The 23380-nt window shown below is 41.7% G+C and overlaps 2 protein-coding genes across 2 annotated transcripts; both read right to left on the reverse strand.

The window, feature by feature from the left end:
- Positions 1–529: 529 nt before the first annotated feature.
- LOC148684022 (vomeronasal type-2 receptor 26-like) lies at positions 530–6936 on the reverse strand. The gene is made up of 4 exons (XM_088655113.1): positions 6082–6936; positions 4405–4632; positions 2264–2390; positions 530–1431 (listed from the first exon to the last, which is right to left on the reverse strand). The coding sequence occupies exons 1-4, from the start codon at positions 6916–6918 to the stop codon at positions 530–532; spliced, it is 2094 nt and encodes a 697-aa protein (XP_088511239.1). The 5' UTR covers positions 6919–6936.
- Positions 6937–16408: 9472 nt separating this feature from the next.
- Positions 16409–22838, reverse strand: LOC132592965 (vomeronasal type-2 receptor 26-like). Its single transcript, XM_060281270.2, has 4 exons — positions 21984–22838; positions 20340–20567; positions 18682–18808; positions 16409–17840 (listed from the first exon to the last, which is right to left on the reverse strand). The coding sequence occupies exons 1-4, from the start codon at positions 22818–22820 to the stop codon at positions 16939–16941; spliced, it is 2094 nt and encodes a 697-aa protein (XP_060137253.2). The 5' UTR covers positions 22821–22838; the 3' UTR covers positions 16409–16938.
- Positions 22839–23380: the final 542 nt, after the last annotated feature.

The raw sequence follows: 23380 nt of genomic DNA on the forward strand, positions 1-23380 counted from the left end.
TTGGAGGACCAAGAAGCTGTCAGTTCCAAGGAATCCTGTCCAAGTTAAGCGACGTATGAGTGAAAGAATCCACACCTTCGTTTTATCAGTGAAAGTGCTGCCAAGAAATTGAAAGTATCTTTACCACTTAATGGTTCCTCTGTGGGAAAGAAATGTGTTTAATTTATTAGTAATTAACCCTGTGACAATCTTAAAGTGTAAATGGGAGATTTAATCCATTTTTTATTCACCATTTTATGTATCTCAGCTCTGAGCTCATTCAGTTTCCAAAACATTCGGAAGCCATAGCATGGCTTCTGATTGGCTGCAGGAAGGTCCTGCAGCCAATGAGAAGCAGCAGAAGCCATGCTGAATGTTCAGCTTCCAAAAATCATTTCAAATCCAGAACACTCACTTCTGGGTTTTGGTCATTGCGGAGCCTATTTGTTCAAGAGCCAAGGCGTTCGGGATCCCAAGTATGATTGTATTTCCAAATATTCTACTGTACAGACAGAGAAAATATACAGCAAAGGACAGGTTTCTTATTTCTTTAATTTTTCTTCTTTATTAACTGTTCTTTGTTGTTCAGCTCAGGCCTCAGAATGATTATGTAACATTTGGGGGCAAAGATGCAGCCCAGCAACCCACCACCGGAGGCTAAGATGGAGAAGATCTCCACAGCTACCATATATTTTCCCTTGGTGCTTAGATAGGAAGAAATAAAGGACAGCCAAACACTGCAGAAGACCAACATGCTGAAAGTGATGAACTTGGCTTCGTTGAAACTGTCTGGTAGCTTCCTGGCAAGGAAAGCCACAGCAAAACTTACAGTTGCCAGGAAGCTCATGTAGACGAGGACACAATAAAACATTGCCACAGATCCCTCATTACATACTAGTATGATTTCTTCAATCACAGCGTGCATGTCCACATCTGGGTATGGGGGAGAGGTTGCCAGCCACACAGTACATATCCCTGCTTGAACCATGGAGCAGGAAAGGAGAATGGAGAGGCCAAGTCTTTTCCCCACCCATTTCCTCATCATGGACTCTGGTTTTGTAGCCATGAAGGCCAAAACCACCGTGAAGGTTTTTGCCAGGACACAAGAAACAGCGGTTGAGAAGATGATGCCAAAAGCTGTTTGTCGGAGGAGGCAGGTCACTTTCTCTGGTCGGCCAATGAAGAGCAATGCACAAAGGAAGCAGAGCAGGAGAGAGATGAGGAGAGCGTAGGTGAGGTTTCGGTTGTTTGCAATGACAATGGGTGTATCGTGGTGTTTTATAAATGTACCAAGTACCAGAGCTGTGATCAAGGAAAGGGAAAGAGAGAAGCAGGCTAAACTGATGCCCAATGGTTCTTCATAAGACAAGAAGCTGATATCCTTGGGTAAACATGCATCCCGGTTCTTGCTTGGATAGTCTTTGTTTGGACATTTCTTACAGTCATTCATATCTGGGGGAAAATAAGGATATGACCCTTTGCTCCTTTCACACCAGCTTGCTGAAATGTTTACTTTCTGTCTGAGAAGAAAAGAGCTCAGCTCAAATTAAAACACTTGTCCTGTACACTATCATGTGGTTCAGTGATGTGGTCCTGTAATCGAAACAGCCAGGACTGTTCCTCTTCATGATATTTGAATGTATCATCACACCAGCTTGGGTGCAGCTTGTTTAATTCGGATGGAGTGACAAGGCCCCCTCTGGATATTATTTGAACCACATACTACCTGGCTATTCTCAATGCATTGTTGTTCTCATTTGATTAACATATTCCAACAATCTGTCTAAATATTTACCCTGTATTCCCCCATTGTTCAGCCTGTACACTGAGACCAAGCTCCGAGAGCCTTTTGGCAGTTCTCCCATTGTGGGAATGAGGTTACAGGCAACCAGGGACAGAGCCTTCTTGGTAGTTGTGCTCACCCTGTAGAATACCCACCCGTCAGGTGTCAAGGAAATAAACAACAACCTGACTTTTAGAAGACACCTGAAGGCAGCCCTATATAGGGAACTTTTTAGTGTTTGATGTTTTACTGTGGTTGGTGTTTTATTTTTTTGGAAGCTGCTCAGAATTGTTGGGACAACCCAGTCAGATAGGCAGCATATAAATTATTTTTACTACTAATACTACCACTACTACTACCACCACCAATATCTGAAGGAAAATGACCACCAAGAGGCAGGGACACACACATGTCTTCTTTTGTCTTCTTTTGAAACTTAACCTCAGCCATCCTTACACCTTTCAATCAAATGGATCAATTTAATCTCATTATTTCCCTTACCATCCTGGTTTGCAATCTTCCCCTCTGCACATGGGATGCAATCATAGCAGCAAGGTGGCTGTCCCTCCTTCACTTTCTTGCTGGATCCTGGAAGACATCTCTCAGTACAGACAGAAAGAGGCTGAGTCTAATCCATAAATGAAAGAGCATAAGAATCATCAAGAGAATAATGAGTTCAGAATGTCTCAGGTTCTAAGGCTCTTCTCTATGTTTCTAAACTGACACAGAATGCCTATACCAAGAGCAATTGCTACTTTTCTTTTTAGTAGTAGCAATGTTTGACGTGATGTGATATCTCCTCTATTGTTCTGGTATGTGCAGGCACACTTCAAAGTTACTCTAGTGTCCCTGCTAATCTTGTTATAATTGTTACTTCTTCTTTTTTCTATGTTTAAAATCAAATGTTTTTTATCATGTATAATTTTTCTATTAATTTTTTTTCTGTTTTACATTTTAGAATATTTATTTAAGCAACCTTAAAATATAAATTACTTCCACGGGTGTAATAATGGTATGCAGAATTGTTACTTCGTAGTATGTAGTCCTCTAGGTAGACATCTCTAGAATTGATTTGGTGTTGGTGGCTACACCTATTCTTGGGCCCATCAGATGCTGTCTGGGGAAGAGTTCCTTAAAGTTCCAAATAAGGGATTTTTGAGGAATGTGTTCTTCATGAGAACTTATACAAAAATAAAATAAAAATTCTGGATAAATACATGAATTGGAATGAAGCTATCCAAGAGATTTGAGACACTGATCATGTTAAGGGGAAAATATACTTTGGAATACATATTTTGAGATAGCTCTTTTTTGAAGACTGATGCATCTATTCCTAATACACTCTCTCTTGCTCTTCACACCTTTCTTCTCAGCCTCCTTTTCTTCACTTTCTCTGTCTTTACCACTCTTCCTGCTTCCACCTCTTCCGTTTTCTTTATATACTGAGGATTCTGGTTGCAGTCTTTCAGAAGGGAAAAAGAACCTATTTAATTAGTCCAACTGACCTCCTGTATGCACTGTCTGATCATAGCTGCCAAGTTTTCCCTTTTCTCGTGAGGAAGCCTATTCAGCATAAGGGAAAATCCCTTAAAAAAAGGGATAACTTGGCAGCTATGTGTCTGATGTAAGATTGTTTCAAGGTGAACATGATCATGCAAAAATCCACTGGACAGCTAATTGGTCTTTCAGATGTACACCCTCTAGTGCAGGGGAAATTTATGCCAAGGCCGTGATTGGCTTAAAGAAAACATGCCATCCTGAATCCAGGCCTTTTCATAAAAAACCCCCAAAACCGGTATTTGACTTGGGCCTAATAACCCACATTCAGATGAAGATTGTGTGATGCAAAAGGCACATTTGTATGGATGAAGCTTGTGCTGCAGTCTGTGAAAGGTTGTGATTAGGGTGAGACAACCTAGCTTTCACTATTTTGGTTTGCAATCAGATTACCCAGGGTGAGTTTACACTATCAGCCCTGCTTAAGTGTTTTTTTAATAGTAAAAGGGTTCTTCTGTTTTGTAACCTCCTTAATGAAATATTTTGCCTTTATTCCTTGTTCCAACAGAGGGCTCCCTTCAGATGTCTTCTAAAAGTTGAGTAGGTCTTTTATCTCCTTGACATCTGGAGGGAGTGTGTTCCACAGTGAACACTGTTCTAGGGATATGCATGGTGAATTGGGCTGTATATTCATAAAGTGCTTTATCCAAACCTTTAAGCCTGGGATTCCCAGTGTGGTACCCCATACAGCTCATTAGTCCATGCCCAGGCCCTCTCCACTACCACTTTCAATGATTTTTGTTAATGTAATTAATTTTGCATTTTAATGGAAGATGGTGCTGAAGTGACTAGAAAGTGGCATCTAGTGGCATCCTTAAATTTCTCCAGAATGTTTCTGGATCCCACATGGGGTCCATAGAGAAGATAGAGGGAGCAGACAAGCTAGAGGAATAAGGTACATAGAAGCAGTGGTGGGGCGTACCTGCCAGCCCCCCTCAATATTTAATTCAAGTTGGTGATCCAGCTTTGGACATCCACTAATCAGGAACTTGCAGTTCAAAAGCCAGTGATTAGACAGGCAGGTGGATAATTGTTGATTAAGCTATATTGAATCTCTTCTGAATTAGATAACAATGTGGCCCTACCTGGTTAAACCAACTGTGCCATGTTATGGCATCTTCATCAAGGGTTAATTTTTGGTCTGGAGGAGCTTGTGGTTCTATCCTCCCAAGTCTCACTCTATGCAAACTTTGGTTTGTGAATATGATCCAATTGACAATATCCAAGCTAGAGGCTGCCTCTCCATTCCGGTTGATGAAGACCACATCTCCTGCCGTATTGTTAAATGAGATACTTCTCAGAAAGTGATGGATCTAGATTGAATACAGAAAAGGCACTTGTTTGGAAATGGCTGCAGTTCTAATACATGGCTAAAACAGAAAAGACAGGTGTTTAGAAAAGGCTACAGTATAATACAGGGCTGAGCAACCTTTTTTTTCTATGTACAGAGTATGCAGCAAAAGGTGGGTGGCAATTTAGGCAACCGTGAATGGAGTCAGGTCCAAGCATGGAGAAAGCCAACCTATTTTCTTTCACAAACATGCCCCTCTCTCAGTCTTTCTTACAGCTCTTCTTCCCCACACTCCCTTTTCCATCTTTTCCTTTCTCCCTCTCCATGAAACACAGTGTTGTGCAGCCACCTGCTCTGAGGAGGGATTTGGTGGATATGGGCTTAGAGAGAATGCTGAACCTCTCTATTGACTATGACCACTGCTTCCTATCTGTACATGCAGTGGCATCTCATTGGGCTGCAAAGATTCTCTGCTCCAAATGCTTTCTCCTCAAATACAGGGCAGAATCCACTCAAAATAGGACACAACCATCATTTCCCTTTCTTTATTTGGTATACTGCCATTACATCCTCTAGATTTGCAAGCAGGACTGATATGTGGGGAATAATCTAGCATACAACCATAGCTGTGTGTTCTCCTCTGTCAGCAGAACGATAGATTCATTTCTGGATTCTGCCCAAATGTTTGAACTCTGAGAGGAAAGATTAAGATGACAGAATTTTGTGAACGCATGTGTATTCAACAGAGTGGGTGGGTGGGTGGGGTGCCCAGTGCCATATAAAATTTCCAAAATAAAATTGTGATCCTCAAAAGGATGTGCCAGAGCAAAGACTGTAGGGAGAGTTTTCTGGGCTATCAGCAGCCCCCCCCTCCTGTTTCTACAAGCGTCCTCTGATGAGCATAGCTCTGGAAAAGGCATTCCCTACTTCTCCAGGGCGCTCCCATGACATATTTATTTACACTATATTACACAAAGGAATCATAGTGCTCTCTCTCATCCAGCTCCGAGAGAGGAGAGGCAAAAGTGAAAGTACATCACATAATACATAGAGATAGGGCTATATCCGGTTTTCATGCTTGCTCTCAGACAGACCGTGTGATTTCCATTAATCACAAAATGCAGCTTCAGAGGAGTGAAATTGCTGGAAGTGTGGGAAAGAAGGCCACCTGCAGAAGAATTGCAGGAAGGGCCAGACGCCTAAGGGCTCTAGGGCAGGAGGGGCCAGTGGCAAGAATCGTGCCAAGCCTAGCTCTACCCAGGCATGCGCTTTGATCACACCAAGTATCTTCCCAACTACCCAGAATGAAGCATCTTCACCCTAGTGCATCCCTTCCATGAAGGTAAGACATTGGGGGCGAGGGTGATAGGTCAACTGTGATGTCATGCACTCCCGCTCCCCCAATATTGGGTACAACTCTGGTTATGAGGAAGCAACAGAGCTCTCTCTGTTGAGGATGTACAACCTTTACCTGCCAAAACTGTTGATTTTGATTCTTCCCTCTCCCTCTGTACACCATTCTCCTGTGTCTGAGTCTGGATCTCGACATGGCATGTAAAGCATGGGCCATGGCATACACAGCACTGTGGATGCTGTAACTGTGGCCTGTCATGCTCAGTTCAAAAAGTGATCCAGGAAGGCTCTCCAGCTTCTCTTCTCCAGTGCAAATATTCCCCTCTGCATTGTCTGCAGTGATATCTGGGAATACACATTCAAAGGCCTGTTGCCAGAAGTCCCTAATAAAACCATCCCCATCTGTGCTGGAAGGGTTTCTGTGTACAACATACTGATGAAATCCTGGTGGGTTTCTGAAGTGAATTTCTAAGGCTATAGCACCATTGAATATTGCTGAATCCCAATTCCTTTGAATGACAAATGAAGCAAACTCAACCTGGGCTGTTGTTATCCATACTTTACTTTCTACATTCTTGGTCATGTCATCATGTTCTGATAGGTATGAAAGCCATCTAAAAGTTGCCATGGAATAAGATTCTCCAGAGGTCACCACTACATTAGCTTTGCTGCTAAAAATTTGATCTTGTATATTGGCTGCTTGTTGTAGCAAGCCATACATTTCAGAAATGAAACTGAATTCTGGGATTCTTTCTATGAATGCAAAGCAGACACCACTCTTGGTAAACATTGGGGAAATAGTTTGCACAAATCTTTCTCCATTGTCATTGTCCATTGCAATAACTCCAATCCATGTCCACCTGAAATGCAAAAGCAAAGAGAGAATTCCCTCATACTGAAGGGCTTCTGGGGCTGCCATCTGGTAGAAGGGAAGACCTGGGATTTTATTATTCATCACAGGAGCAGAGCCATAAATGAGCTAAAGAGGTAATGGAGGAAGAGAAGAGACAAAGTAAAATTTGCAGAGTTCTTTCAAGCTTTTCATATACTTTATGTTGTGAATCCTCTTTTCAAAATTGGGCTATCTGACTTTAAACAGAGGGTGAGATACACATTTCTTCTCTGGAGCTTCTTTCATCTTCATGATGCACACAGCTGAACTGCCATTTCTGCCTCTTCTTTTTCAACACTTCTCAGATTTCATTTATGATCATTTATTTCACTTTGGAACCAGCTGCTCTGTACTGTTGCTGTTCTCCGGCAGCACTGGACTGTATCTGCAATTTTTCATACCTCCAGAGTGTGTTTAATTTGAAAGCCCTTTCCCCCTAAACATTCACATATTGGGTGTGGTGTTGTGAAGAGGAATAATTATTGTACTTGGACTTCCTTGTGAATTTTTATCCTGGAAGCAATTCCCCCGCTTCTTTTTTATTAAAGACTTTATTGCACAAAGATAAAACAAAGAATAGTACGTACACATACATTCATACAAAGAATATACAAAGATCAATACCTACACATACATACCTTACCTATACACACTACACTCATACCTAAACAGCTAGTACTTATAATATTCGATTTTCTTATCTGGATTTAAAAGTCCAAAAAGACACATATATGGAAAATTCGGTGAAAAAAAAGAAAAGCGATAAACGGAAGTTAAAGCATAGCAATGAGATGTACCTTTAGGTTTAGAAAAAGAAAATGCAGAAAAGAAAAGAAACAAAAGGAAAATAAAGTCAAAAAGAAAAAAGGTGGAAAAAGGACAAAGAACAGAAAAGAAAGGCAACACAGACTGATTCAACAGTCATCTCTAGTAGACGCGGAAAAGGTTTTTGATTGTGTTTCATGGGACTTCATGATAAGAACTTGTGAAAAGTTAAAACTGGGACATAAATTTCTAAATGGAATTAAAGCAGTTTACAGAGAACAAAGGGTGAAATTGATTATAAACAACGAAATTATGGAAGAATTTAGTATAGGGAGAGGAACAAGACAGGGCTGCCCTCTGTCCCCCCTATTATTTATTACAATTCTGGAGACCCTTCTGGTGGCAATTAGGAAAAATAGAGTAATTAAAGGAATAAAGTCGGGAGCCTATTGTTTTAAAGCCAAAGCCTTTGCCGGCGATTTAATTATAATGACTGAAAACCCGGAGGAAGGAATTGTGGAAGGGCTAAACGAGATGGGGAAGTATGGTGAGGTGTTTGGGATTTAGATTAAACAAGGATAAATCGAAAATGCTAACAAAAAACATGAGAGTAAAAGATATAGAGAAATTGGCAAAAGCAACTGGGATAAAAACAGAAAATAAAGTGAAATACTGTATTTAGGTATCCAAATAACAAACAAAACCACAAATTTATTAAAAGATAATTACATTGAGAGGTGGAAGGAGATGAAGAAAAAATTGACAAAATGGAAACATATGAATTTATCTATTTGGGGCAGGGTATCCATGATCAAGATGGTAATTTTACTGAAAATTTTATTTTTATTCCAAAACATCCCCATTATAATTGGAACTAAACATCTAAAAGAGTGGCAAAAAGATCTGACAGATTTCATCTGGCAGGGGAGAAAGGCAAGGATGAAAATGGAGATATTAACGAATCCAAGAGAAATCGGGGGATTCGCTCTACCGGATTTGAGGAAATATTATGAGGCAGCCTGCTGGTCTTGGATAAAAGACTGGCTGACGTTAACCCCCCCCCCCCGATATTTTGGAGTTAGAGGGTGTAAATAATTTTTTTGGGTGGCATGGGTATTTGCTATACGGTAAAGGATAGAAAAATAAAGAATTTCAAAACCACACCATAAGAAGGGCCCTATGGGAGATATGGAATAGAACAAAAGAATTATTTTTTTATGGAACCCCCTGGTGGGCCTCACCAGTGGAAGCAAATGCCACATTAAGATGCTACAGGAAAAAAGTTTGGCCCACATACAGAGAAATCACAGAAAATGTAAATGGAGACATTAAACTCAAAGGATATGAAGAACTCAAAATAAAAGAAATATCCTGGCTCGAATACTTCCAGTTAAAGGCAACGTTTGATAAAGACATTAAGACAAGGGGATTTGGAGAAATAAAAACGAGATTTGAGAAATAAGTTCTTAATAGCAAAGAAAAAATTCTCTCGAAAATGTACAGATTGTTAAATGAACAGGAAAGGGAACAGGAAATAAAAAACAAATACATTGTAAAATGGGAACAAGATCTAGGATACCCGATAGAAAATAAAAGGTGGAAAGAATTCTGGGAAAAGCAAATTAACTTTACAGCTTGCTATACATTGAAGGAGAACTTTATGAAAATACACCACAGGTGGTATATGACCCCCGTTAAGGTAGGAAGAATAAATAAAAACAACAACAACAAATGTTGGAAATGCCAAACAGGCCATCGGGACGATGTTCCACATGTGGTGGTCATGCCCCAAAATTAAATCATTCTGGGAGATGATCCACCAGGAAATCCAAAAATTAATTAAAACTTTGTATGGTAAAAAAGCTGAAGCATATCTATTAGGAATTCTAAACAGTGATATACCCTGAGATAAGTAAGACATATATTTATACGCAACAACAGCGGCAAGGACGCTAATTGCGAAAACTTGGAAGGAGCCAAGAATACCAACGAGAAGTGAATGGGTCGATAAACTTTGCGAATACTTAGAACTAGCCAAACTAACAGACTTGATACGCAATAAACCTAGAGACAAAATTAGAATACAGTGGGAGTGCCTTAATGATTATCCAAGGAAAATGGGAGTGGGGAATAGAACCTGCATAGAATAACTATGCAGGAATGTGTACAAGAAACTTAGAGTGTTTATTCTTTTCTTTTACAGTACTTGTGATAATGTGATTATGACTTAGATTATGGGATTAGGATCAAGTTTGAGTGTTAAGGAGATTATGATCAGTAAATAGAGGACAATATAAGAAATATTGAAGGGTAAATCCCTGTGTATAGTCAGATACCCTTCTCATTAAGCAGGAAATGCTTCATATCAAAAAATGGCTGGTGAGGGTAGAGTGCATGGTTCTGCCCCCAATTTCATCCTCACCCTGAACTGGTGATACACTCTGAACTGGTGCTGTCAATTCAGCCTCATTCTCTATGCAAGCTAATAGCAAGAGGTATTGTACATGGGTGCCCTACCTGCGGAATCTTATAGATATCCAATACAGTTGCCACATAAAAGGAGATTTCAGAATCAAGTCCCCCAATGACCCCAGCCAGATTATTTTCAACATCACATATAAAGTTAGGAACTAATTTCTCCACCCTGGATAAAAGCAGCAGTGTGGCAAGATATGTGCTCCTTGCATAGTAATAGCTGTCATATAAGTGGAAGCCCAAGGTGATGTTGGGAAGGATGTGAGGGTCTTCATTGATCTCCTTGACTGCAAAGGCCAAGGCCAAGATGTGCTGGTAAATCTTAGGCACCACCCTAGAATGAGAGTTGCAAACTGTTTCAGTAGGAACTTCAACAAATAGATGGTTTACATCAAGCCAGAGGTTAATAATATTGTGTTCAGTGGAGTTATCTCCCTGTCGATTCCATTGCTAAACAGTTCTTACGATGTTTAGACATAATCTCTTTTCTTGCAACTTGAAGCCATTGGTTCAGGTCCTACCCTCTGGAGCAAGAGAAAACAAGCTTGTTCCATCTTCCTCGTGACAGCCCTTGAGATACTTGAAAATGGCTACCCTACACCCCCCAGTCTTCCATTTTCATAGCTAAACATACCCAACCCCCTCTCCTTTTCCTCATAAGGTTTGGTTTCCAGACACTTGATCATATGTGTCACTCCCCTCCGCATACGTTGCAGCTTGTCAATATCCTTCTGAAATTCTGCTGAACATAACTGAACACAGTACTCCAGGTGTGGTCTGAGCATAGCAGAATAGAGCTGCTCTATTACTTCTTTTGGGAATGCGGGTGGCACTCATGTCTAAACCCCTGAGCCTAGGACTTGCCGATCAGAAGGTTGATGGTTTGAATCCCCGTGATGGGGTGAGCTCCCGTTGTTCGGTTCCAGTTCCTGCCAACCTAGCAGTTCAAAAGGATGTCAAACTGCAAGTAGATAAATAGGTACCGCTCCAGTGGGAAGGTAAATGAGATGAGCGCCGCAACCCCAGAGTCGTTCACGGCTGGACTTAACTGTCAGGGGTCCTTTACCTTTATTACTTCTTTTGATTGGGGCACTATACTTCAGTTGATGCGACTCATTGATCCTTTTTACATATGCTACTGGCATGCCGGGTGTTCCCTATCTTATATTTGTGTAGCTGATATTACCTGCCTAAGTGCAGAGCCTGACATTTGTCCCAACTGAAATCCATTTTGTTAGTTATGGCCCAGTTCTCCAATCTGTTAAGGCCAATGGTATCTAGACCTTTCCCTGACACATCTAGGTCTTTCCCTGACATTTACAAAGTTTCTGAGCTCCCTCCTGCATTCATGAGACAGTGATGCTGGTTGTAATTCACAGAATTATATACTTCATAATATATACCATCATTGTGACAGAAACTTTAGCTTGAGATCAGAAAATGAAATGATATGAGGATTCAGCTTCAGAACAGGTGTTTTTTTGTTTGATTCATTCTCACTAACAGTTCTGTTCAGATAAAGTCTGTCAAAATTGGATACACACACACACACACACACACACACACACACACACACGTATTCATTTCCCAATTGAGAAAACCGGAGCTTCTACACTATTCTCTTACGGTAATTGACAAGACATTCCTATGGATTTCTACATCAGCATATGTACCACTGAAATCAAAAGTGGTTATTGCAAGGTAAATGGGTATAAGTTTGTAGCCTCAGCCATTATTCTGAGGCTGCATCTCTAGGTTTGATCATTCCTATGCTGTAATAAAGGAGTGTCGTAATTCTTACACAAGCTCTTCAGGCAGCGCTGGTGGGGGTTCCTCAGTGAATGTTGCCGGAGAGGAGATGAAGCCACCGTGGGAAACGATGCCACCAATGAGGAACTCTCCTGGCTGATGATACATGTGAAGTGGACGGTGTGGACCTTGGAGCCTGCATTTTGCTATGTGAGCCCTACATGCTTTGTAAGAAAACAGTTCCAGCAGCAAGACCACTAAAACCACCATTCCCAATACAAAGGCAACTGTTTGTTCTATGAAGAAACCATGATTTCACTGGCAAAACTAGAATTAGTTTCTCCAAGATAAAAATTGTCTCATTTAAATAGTAGTTTATTTTCCTGAAAGGACACAATCTGGGAGTATCCAAGATCAGACTTGCTGCTCCCAGACACTATTTAATAATTCTGGTTAAGTTGTAGTATCCTTTGTGTTATGTTGCCAGTGGCCAGTGAAAATCCAGAGGGATTTTTGAGGAGCAGCAGATTTAATTGTAGCCCTGTTCATAATCGAGGAAGAATGTAGTTATTTATTCAGTGCTAGGGGTTCCCTATTGAATTGCTGTCTTTGTCACATATTCAGAACTCTGATTTTTAATTCCCTTTCATTAGATAATAAGGGAACAGTGGTTTATTGGTGAAATTAGAAGTTAGAAGCTCATATTAGAAAACCTTCCATAGTTCTAGTTACAGGTAGGATGCCGTGTTGGTCTGAGTCGAAGCAAAATAAAAAAATTCCTTCAGTAGCACCTTAAAGACCAACTAAGTTTTTATTTTGGTATGAGCTTTCGTGTGCATGCAGAAGTGTGGATGCACACGAAATCTCATACCAAAATAAAAATTTAGTTGGTCTTTAAGGTGCTACTGAAGGAATTTTTTTATTAGAAAACCTTGTAAACAATGGAGACTCCCAAATGTAGTATGGTGTAGTCAGGATCTTGGAATTTGGCTGAGTGGACCTGGTTTCACCCCAGCCATGTGGCATGACTGCAACCCTACAAATAAGAATTACTTGTGATTAAGTTCCATTGAATTCCACGATCTTTTATTGGAAAATTTCATTGAATTCCATGGTCTTTTATTGCAAAGTTTTACATGCCTTGTAAAATATGGTGAAATTTAAAACAATATCTTTCATAGGCTGAAATGCAACCTTTAGCTTTTAATTAAAAATTCAAAATATTTGTACAGAAGTGTTCCTATTTAAACATTAGTATGAGTGGGGAAAGAACCTAAAATTCAGAGAAGAATGAACTTGGAAGGGTGGCTCTGCTATGGTTCATGCCCACATTGCTGTCTGTCTCCTTGTTGGTATATTTCTCTCTAGCTTAGGTTAGGGCTTCTACCAAGCTGTCAGCTTGTTTCCTTGCAAATTCTCTGCAAATTCCATCCAATTATATAGAAACGAAAACTATTATAGCCATTTTTAGATTCCACATTACAGTCAAGGCAGCCAAAGAAAGGAAATTTGGACCCAAATAACAAATCAAATAAAATCATCCAGGAAGGCACATTCTCTGGCCTAGCTCAGACAGAAACTAGAGTTGGGTGAAATCAGTCCAAAAATTTACTGACTACTGTGGAAGGTGGGGTTGGCATGGCACTTGGGCAAGGATCCAGTTCCTCATTCCACCAGCCCATGCTGATGGAATGACACTCGTTTGGGGTTGGGAAATTCCCAACCCCCCCCCTCCCCAGAAGCCACCCAGTGATCAGCCCTGGTGTGGTGTAAGCCACACATCCAGGAACTTGCCAGGCAACTGGAGTGAAATATTCTTCATCTTGAGCTCCATACATTTTTTCCAGCCAGCTTAGTTTTGTTTCTCAAAGAAAAAAACTGGGCAGGGAGAATAGATACACATTAGATTTGCATTTAAGATTTAGTTTCATGTTACTTACATTTCCCCCAATTTTGTACCAATCTCACTTACATATATAAGTGCTATAAGGGGATTGGGATGGAGGGTTAGCTGTAGCACACCAAAGCTCAGGTTAGGGCTTAGCCTGACTGACAGCTTGTTTCCCTGCAAATTCAATCCAATTATGCAGAAATGATTTTTTTATTTATTTTAAGATTCCCCATTACACTCAATGCAGCCAAAGAAATGAGATTTGAACCCAATTAATGAATCAAATAAAATTGCCTAGGCAGACACATTGTCTGGTGCAGTGACAGTAGTGAAAATACTCAGACAGATCCTGGGGTTGGGTGAAATCAGTCCACATCTTTATTGACTACTGTGAAAGGTGGGGTTGGCATGTGTCGTGGTCACCCTGACCTGCGCAGCACCCCCGGACATTTAACTGTCTATTGATGACTGCGCCAACAACAAGTGAAATACCTGCTGCCACCAACCAGTATTCTAACTGGCACTTGTTAATCACTTCAGACCAGGATGTTGTTTGAAATAAAAATATGTTTCTTTATTGTAAGTACATCCCTTTAACTTCTTTTGTCACATTCTCCACATAACTGCCTGTAATGCGATATGGGTTCATTGCTATTGGTTTAGCATCTCCCGTATCAATTCTATGCAACACTCCTTTGGCTACTCCTGGTTTATTACTGAATAATTGCTCGAACTCAAATAAAATCTGCTGTATTTCTTTTTGTTGTGACTGTGTTAGTTGTGCATCTAATTTCACTTCAGCTATTGTATTTGCGTGCATTTCCATTTCCCAGCATGGTATTTTTATGTCTTGGGGATCCTCTTTTATGGCATATAGTGTCCATCCCTCAGCTTTAAAATTAGGTTTTATCATATTCACATGAACTACTCTCCTTCCATCTCCATATTGTATTAGATAATTGATGTCATTCACTTTTGCGATAATTTTATAGGGACCTTCCCAAGTTAATTGTAATTTGTTGCCTTTTACGGGTCGAAGTAAAAGCACATCAATTCCTGGTTCAAATGTTCGCACACGCTTTTTTTAATCACACCACACCTTTTGTTTAGTCTGGGCTAGCTTGAAATTTTCCCCTGCCAATTGCAATGATCTTTGGAGTGTGTTCTGTAATTTAAATAAATAATTTACTACTGTCTCAGGGTCATCCTCATGTTGTTCTTCCCAACTAAGTCGCAATAGATCCAAGGGTCCATCCAAGGGTCCCTTTACTCTTCTTCCCAATAATAATTCAAAGGGACTAAAGCCTGTGCTTTCTTGTGGGAGAGCTCGGTAGGCATATAATAGAGGTTGAATGTCATCGTCCCAATCGTAAGGATGTTCCGCTACATATGCTAACTCGATGCTGATCGCTACAGCATGGTACTGGGCCTAGGATCCAGCTCCTCATTCCACCAGTCAATGCTGATGGAATGACACTCTTTTGGGGTTGGGAAATACCCAACCCCCCTCCCTAGCAGTCACTGGTGTGGTGTAAGCCACACATCCAGGAACTTGCCAGGCAACTGGAGTGAGAGATTCCTCTCTATACCTGCAACTTCTTGAGCTACAGGCTTTTCTCCAGCCAGCTTGGTTCTGTTCCTCACAGAAGAAAACTCAGCAGGAAGAACGGATATACATTAAATTTGCATTAAGTTTCATGTTACTTACATTTTCCCCAATTTTGTACCCATTTCACTGAAATCTCATTAACTTGTCAATTGCTATTCCAAGAAGTGGGAAAGCTTCAGGCCACCTAGTTTTACCTTTTTTAAGGTCTCTCTCTCACACACCCCAGGCATTACTGGGGAATCCCTGCAAATACTTTCAGAGATTTTATTATTTAAAATGTCCTGGAAATTTTTCAAGCACAGGTGACCTTCTGATTGACCATTCATTGCTCAATGTTTTGTGTGGTAGATGGGGTGGAGGATTCCAGCAGCAAAAGGGACACCATCTACTTTATGAACTAATGTATATAGCTGGGATGCCAGCTCTATTCCATCGAGGGACCTCTATTTAAGCCCATGCATGTGTCCCTGAACTTCCTCTTTGGGGCCAGTGCATTGGAACACCAGCATCGTGTCTGCTGCCACCCAAAAGAGAGAGCAAACTGAAAGGAGAGTGATCTACCTATGCCGTTACGGTGATCTGTTTTCATTTTTCCCTTCTCTCTCCTTAATTACCCCTTTAGTTTTAAGTTAGTGTTGAATTTCCCCTCCTTTCCTTGCCTCCCCGCTCCTTTTTCCTAGGGGCTCCTGACCATAGCTCCCAAGTACCCTGTTTTCCCCGGGAAACCCCTGCATTTTCTTACCGTTTCCCGCAGGTGTCCCGAATGGCAAAATACCCCGGATTCCCCCAGATTACAGAGCTCCTGCCGGCGGCCATGTTCTTCTGGTGCTGCACCAGAAATAATAATAAGAAATAATAAACCTGTCCTTTACTGAATTTTGTGCTTTTCTCTTTGTGTACAGTAGAATATTTGCAAACACGTGTTCAGCAGCTGCCTTATATAATTTTTTTTTCTAGACATGGTATTTGATGATAGTTAGTCATAAATATTCACTATTGAATTCACTCCGTAGAAAAGCGTGAACAGGGGATTAACCTCTGATGGTCTGAAAAAGCCATTTTTTTGTTGGAGGACCAAGAAGCTGTCAGTTCCAAGGAATCCTGTCCAAGTTAAGCGACGTATGAGTGGAAGAATCCACACCTTCGTTTTATCAGTGAAAGTGTTGCCAAGAAATTGAAAGTAACTTTACCACTTAATGGTTCCTCTGTGGGAAAGAAATGTGTTTAATTATTAAGAATTAACCCTGTGACAATCTTAAAGTGTAAATGGGAGATTTAATCCATTTTTTATTCACCATTTTATGTATCTCAGCTCCGAGGTCATTCAGTTTCCAAAACGTTCGGAAGCCATAGCATGGCTTCTGATTGGCTGCAGGAAGGTCCTGCAGCCAATGGGAAGCAGTGGAAGCCATGCTGAATGTTCAGCTTCCAAAAATCATTTCAAATCCAGAACACTCACTTCTGGGTTTTGGTCATTCCAGAGCCGATTTGTTCAAGAGCCAAGGCATTCGGGATCCAAGGTATGATTGTATTTCCAAATATTCTACTGTACAGACAGAGAAAATATACAGCAAAGGACAGGTTTCTTATTTCTTTAATTTTTCTTCCTTATTAACTGTTCCTTGTTGTTCAGCTCAGGCCTCAGAATGATTATGTAACATTTGGGGGCAAAGATGCAGCCCAGCAACCCACCACCAGAGGCTAAGATGGAGAAGATCTCCACAGCTACCGTATATTTTCCCTTGGTGCTCAGGTAGGAAGAAATAAAGGACAGCCAAACACTGCAGAAGACCAACATGCTGAAAGTGATGAACTTAGCTTCGTTGAAACTGTCTGGTAGCTTCCTGGCGAGGAAAGCCACAGCAAAACTTACAGTTGCCAGGAAGCTCATGTAGACGAGGACACAATAAAACATTGCCACAGACCCCTCATTACATACTAGTATGATTTCTTCAATCACAGCATGCATGTCCACATCTGGGTATGGGGGAGAGGTTGCCAGCCACACAGTACATATCCCTGCTTGAACTATGGAGCAGGAAAGGAGAATGGAGTGGCCTAGTCCTTTCCCCACCCATTTCCTCATCCTGGATTCTGGTTTTGTAGCCATGAAGGCCAAAACCACCGTGAAGGTTTTTGCCAGGACACAAGAAACAGCGGTTGAGAAGATGATGCCAAAAGCTGTTTGTCGGAGGAGGCAGGTCACCTTCTCTGGTCGGCCAATGAAGAGCAATGCACAAAGGAAGCAGAGCAGGAGAGAGATGAGGAGAGCGTAGGTGAGGTTTCGGTTGTTTGCAATGACAATGGGTGTATCGTGGTGTTTTATAAATATACCAAGTACCAGAGCTGTGATCAGGGAAAGGGAAAGAGAGAAGCAGGCTAAACTGATGCCCAATGGTTCTTCATTAGACAAGAAGCTTATATCCTTGGGTAGACATGCATCCCGGTTCTTGCTTGGATAGTCTTTGTCTGGGCATTTCTTACAGTCATTCATATCTGGGGGGAAATAAGGATATGACCCTTTGCTCCTTTCACACCAGCTTGCTCAAATGTTTACTTTCTGTCTGAGAAGAAAAGAGCTCAGCTCAAATTAAAACACTTGTCCTGTACGCTATCATCTGGTTCAGTGATGTGGTCCTGTAATCGAAACAGCCAGGACTGTTCCTCTTCATGATATTTGAATGTATCATCACACTAGCTTGGGTGCAGCTTGTTTAGGTTCGAAGGAGTGACAAGGGCACCTCTGGATATTATTTGAACCACATACCACCTGGCTATTCTCAATGCATTGTTGTTCTCATTTGATTAACATATTCCAACAATCTGTCTAAATATTTACCCTGTATTCCCCCATTGTTCAGCCTGTACACTGAGACCAAGCTCCGAGAGCCTTTTGGCAGTTCTCCCATTGTGGGAATGAGGTTACAGGCAACCAGGGACAGAGACCTCTTGGTAGTTGTGCTCACCCTGTAGAATACCCACCCGTCAGGTGTCAAGGAAATAAACAACAATCTGGCTTTTAGAAGACACCTGAAGGCAGCCCTATATAGGGAACTTTTTAATGTTTGATGTTTTACTGTGGTTGATGTTTTATTTATTTTTTGGAAGCTGCTCAGAATTGTTGGGACAACCTAGTCAGATAGGCAGCATATAAATTATTGTTACTACTACTACTACTACTACCACTACTACTACCACCACCAATATCTGAAGGACAATGACCACCATGAGGCAGGGACACACACACAATACCTTATGTCTTCTTTTGAAACTTAACCTCAGCCATCCTTACACCTTTCAATCAAATGGATCAATTGAATCTCATTTTTTCCCTTACCATCCTGGTTTGCAATCTTCCCCTCTGCACATGGGATGCAATCGTAGCAGCAAGGGGGCTGTCCCTCCTTCACTTTCTTGCTGGATCCTGGAAGACATCTCTCAGTACAGACAGAAAGCGGCTGAGTCTAATCCATAAATGAAAGAGCAGAAGGTTTACCAAGAGAATAATGAGTTCAGAATGTTTTGTTGGGTTTTTGAGCCTACGTGCAGAATTGCAGCTACTCGACTGAGCAGTGAGAGGAAAAGTCAGTGGTTTATTGTTTTTACTAAGATCCAACTCTGTACCAGGTCTGTATGTTGTGAGACTCCTGTATATAATAAAGCTGTACATAGTTATCTAGTTACTAGTGGCAGTGAGTTCCTGTGTCATCCTGTCTCACCAACACCTGGTGAGCAAAGCTTCTTCGAGGCCTGAGCGTACTCTGCTGTGTCCAACTGGTCCTAGTTGGCAGTCTTCACTAGGTTCAATCCTGGTGGTTCCAACATGTTTCAGGTTCTAAGGGTCTTCTCTATGTTTCCAAACTGACATGGCACTTCAGTAATATGTGGAATGCTTCTACCAAGAGCAATTGCTACTTTTCTTTTTAGTAGTAGTAATGTTTGAAGTGATGATGTATTCCCTCTATTGTTCTAGGATGAGCAGGTGTTGTGCTTACATAGCAGTGCCCTATGTGTTTTGCATAGATTGCCCTGCCCTTAATGTACACTCTGAAGTTACTCTAGTGTCCCTGTTAAGGTTGGGATTAGGGCGAGACAACCTAGATTCCCCAAGGTGAGTTTGCACTGCCAGCCTTGCTTAACTGTATTTTATAGTAAAAGGGTTCTTCTGTTTTGTAACCTCCTTGTTGCGATAGAAGGCTGCCTTCAGATGTCTTCTAAAATTTGTGTAGGTCTTTATCTCCTTGGCATCTGGAGGGAGGGTGTTCCACAGGGAACACTGTTCTAGGGATATGCCTCCATTTTGCGCCAGGTTTTTCATCAGATCTCCTGCCCCCCCCTTTAGGTCCTTCTAGGTTCTCGACATTGCTACGGACTTCGGTTGGTCGCCTTGGTTGCCCAAGGGGTCTGGTAGGATTTTTTTGTCCATTTGGCCAATTGGCTCACGCCTCTTGGTTTTTTCACCTACCTCGTAGCAAATCGTAACAACTTTATTGGCGGTTAGGCATTGGTATATCTGTGATGTTTCGGCGGGGAAAAGGTTCCGGCCATCGCCTACCCTTCCATCTTTAGGGTATTCTCTTAAAGGAATCTGGCGGTCATGGATCCCGTCCGATGCCCTGCTGGTGGCAAGGGCCATGGCATGACCCCCGGTGGCATCAGGGGAGCTTCCAGTTGTATTTGCATCAACAGGCTCCACCTTCTGGTTGCTAACCTTTGATGACTCCACACTGAGCGGGGGGAGTCATCTAGTCTGTTCAATCCAATGTCTAAGTCAATACCACTCACATGCTGTAACCAATAAAGTTGTGGCCTTTTTTCACCCATTAACTAAAATACATGGTGTCCTTGTGCCTTTATTTCCTCAAGTGGCTGGTGGGTTCTTGACTCACAATCAGTAAATTGCAGATCAAAAGACAGTGATTAGACAGGCAGGTGGATAAGTATTGCTCAAGCTATATTGAATCTCTTCGGAATCAGATAACAATGTGGCCCTACCTGGTTAAACCAACTGTGCCATGTTATGGCATCTTCATCAAGGGTTAATTTTTGGTCTGGAGGAGCTTGTGGATCTACCTTCCCAACTCTCACTCTGTGCAAACTTTGGTTGGTGAATATGATCCAATTGACAATATCCAAGCTACATGCTGCCTCTCCATTCTGGTTGATGAAGACCACATCTCCTGCCGTATTGTTAAATGAGATACTTCTCAGAAAGTGATGGAGCTAGATTGAAAACAAAAAAGACAGGGGTTTGGAGAAGGCTGCAGTTCTAATACATAGCTAAAACAGAAAAGACAGGTGTTTAGAAAAGGCTACAGTCTAATACAGGGCTTAGCAACCTTTTTTCCTGTGTGCAGAAAATGCAGCAAATGGTGGGTGGTGATTTAGTCAACTGTGAGTGGCGTCAGGTCCAAGCATGGAGAAAGCCAACCCATTTTCTTTCACAAACATGCCTCTCTCTCACTCTTTCTTACAGCTCTTCTTCCCCACACTCCCCTTTCCATCTTTTCCTTTCTCCCTCTCCATGAGACGCAGTGTTGTGCAGCCACCTGCTCTGAGGAAGGATTTGGTGGATATGGGCTAGAGGGAATGCTGAACCTCTCTATTGACTATGACCACTGCTTCCTATCTGTGAATGCAGTGGCATCTCATTGGGCTGCAAAGATTCTCTCCTACAAATGCTTTCTCCTCAAATACAGGGCAGTATCCACCCTTTCCTCTGGAGTATACTGCCATTACATTGTCCAGATTTGCAAGCAGCACAATATGTCGCTAATCATCTAGGATAAAACCATATCAGTGCCTTCTCATCTGTCAGCAGAATTAGAGATTCATTTCTGGACTCTGCCCAAATGTTTGAACTCTGGAGGAAAGACTAAGGTGACAGTCTTTTGTGAACCCATGCATATTCAACAGAGTTGGGTGTGTGTGTGTGCCCAGTGCCATATCATATTTCCAAAATCAAACCGTGATCCTCAAAAGGATGTGCTAGAGCAAAGACTGTAGGGAGAGTTTTCTGGGCTATTAGCAGCCCCCTCCTCCATTTCTCCAAGCGTCCTCCGGTGAACATAGCTCTGGAAAAGGCATGCCCTTCTTTCTAGGGCGCTCCAGTGAAATGTACTTATTTCACTATATTACACAGACAAGGAATCATGGTGCTCTCTCTCATCCAGCTCTGAGAAAGAACAGGCAAAAGTGAAAGTACATCACATAATACATAGAGATAGGGCTATATCCGGTTTTCATGCTTGCTCTCAGACAGACTGTGTGATTTCCACTAATCACAAAATGCAGCTTCAGAGGAGTGAAATTGCTGGAAGTGTGGGAAAGGAGGCCACCTGCAGAAGAATTACAGGAAGGGCCAGACTCCTAGGGGCTCTGGGGCAGGAGGGGCCAGTGGCAAGAATCGTGCCAAGCCTAGCTCTACCCAGGCATGCGCTTTGATCACACCAAGCACCTCCCCAACTACCCAGAATGAAGCATCTTCACCCTAGTGCATCCCTTCTATGAAGGTAAGACGTCGGGGGGAGGGTGATAGGACAACTGTGATGTCATGCATCCCCCTCCCCCAATATTGGGCACAACTCTGATTATGAGGAAGCAACAGAGCTCTCTCTGTTGAGGATGTACAACCTTTACCTGCCAAAACTGTGGATTTGGATTCTTCCCTCTCCCTCTGTACACCATTCCTCTGTGTCTGAGTCTGGATCTCGACATGGCATGTAAAGCATGGGCCATGGTGTAGACAGCACTGTGGATGCTGTAACTGTGGCCTGTCATGCTCAGTTCAAAAAGTGATCCAGGAAGGCTCTCCAGCTTCTCTTCTCCAGTGCAAATATTCCCCTCTCCATTGTCTGCAGTGATATTTGGGAATACACATTCAAAGGCCTGTTGCCAGAAGTCCCTAATAAAACCGTCCCCATCTGTGCTGGAAGGGTTTCTGTGCAGAACATACTGATGAAATCCTGGTGGGTTTCTGAAGTAAATTTCAAAGGATATAGCACCATTGAAGATTCCTGAATCCCAATTCCTTTGATAGACAAATGAAGCAAACTCAACCTGGGCTGTTATTATCCATACTTTACTTTTTGCATTCTTGGTCATGTCTTCATGTTCTGATAGGTATGAAAGCCATCTAAAAGTTGCCATGGAATAAGATTCTCCAGAGGCAACCACTACGTTAGCTTTGCTGCTAAAAATTTGATCTTGTATATTGGCTGCTTGTTGTAGCAAGCCATACATTTCAGAAATGAAACTGAATTCTGGGATTTTTTCTATGAATGCAAAGCAGACACCACTCTTGGTAAACATTGGGGAAATGGTTTGCACAAATCTTTCTCCATTGTCATTGTCCATTGCAACGACCCCAATCCACGTCCACCTGAAATGCAAAAGCAAAGAGAGAATTCCCTCATACTGAAGGGCTTCCGGGGGTGCCATCTGGTAGAAGGGAAGACCTGGGATTTTATCATTCATCACAGGAGCAGAGCCATAAATGAGCTAAAGCGGGAATGGAGGAAGAGAATAGAAGTAATATTTACAGAGTTCTTTCAAACTATTCATATACTTTATGTGGTGAATCCTCTTTGTCAGATATGCCATTTGCCACCCACCAGGAGTTGCATGCCCTCTCTCATTTATATAAAAGAAACACATGCAAATGGCCTGAAAATTGGTCTTCATGATTTTTAAACATTTCTTCTGTTGACCGGAGAGGGTTAGGCTTCCTATGTTATCTTTTTTATTTTTTTAAAAAACTTTTGCATACTTGCAAAATTTGGCAATCTGACTCTAAACAGAGGGTCAGATACACATTTCTTCTCTGGAGCTTTTTTCATCTTCATGATGCACACAGCGGAAGTGCCATTTCTGAAACTTCTTTTTCAACTCCAGAGTCTGTTTCTTTTGAAAGCCCTTTCCCCCTAAACATTCATACATTGGGTGTGGTGTTGTGAAGAGGAATAATTATTGTTCTTGGACTTCCTTGTGAATTTTTATCCTGTAAGGAATTCCCCCGTTTCCCCTGCAACTCAATT

Source organism: Zootoca vivipara, chromosome 12, assembly GCF_965207765.1.
Source record: "Zootoca vivipara chromosome 12, rZooViv2.hap1.1, whole genome shotgun sequence".
Taxonomy (NCBI): Eukaryota; Metazoa; Chordata; class Lepidosauria; order Squamata; family Lacertidae; genus Zootoca; species Zootoca vivipara.

Bases quoted from the DNA above. Each gene is read 5' to 3' on its own strand.
- LOC132592965 (XM_060281270.2), bottom strand. From the start codon at position 22,820: ATGAATGATAAAATCCCAGGTCTTCCCTTCTACCAGATGGCACCCCCG. The intron at 20,568-21,983 runs GTAAAGGTTGTA...TTTTCAATCTAG, and splicing joins CAAATCCACAGTTTTGGCAG to CTCCATCACTTTCTGAGAAG. The intron at 18,809-20,339 runs GTAGGGCCACAT...TTTATGGATTAG, and splicing joins GGCACAGTTGGTTTAACCAG to ACTCAGCCGCTTTCTGTCTG.
- LOC148684022 (XM_088655113.1), bottom strand. From the start codon at position 6,918: ATGAATAATAAAATCCCAGGTCTTCCCTTCTACCAGATGGCAGCCCCA. The intron at 4,633-6,081 runs GTAAAGGTTGTA...TATTCAATCTAG, and splicing joins AAAATCAACAGTTTTGGCAG to ATCCATCACTTTCTGAGAAG. The intron at 2,391-4,404 runs GTAGGGCCACAT...TTTATGGATTAG, and splicing joins GGCACAGTTGGTTTAACCAG to ACTCAGCCTCTTTCTGTCTG.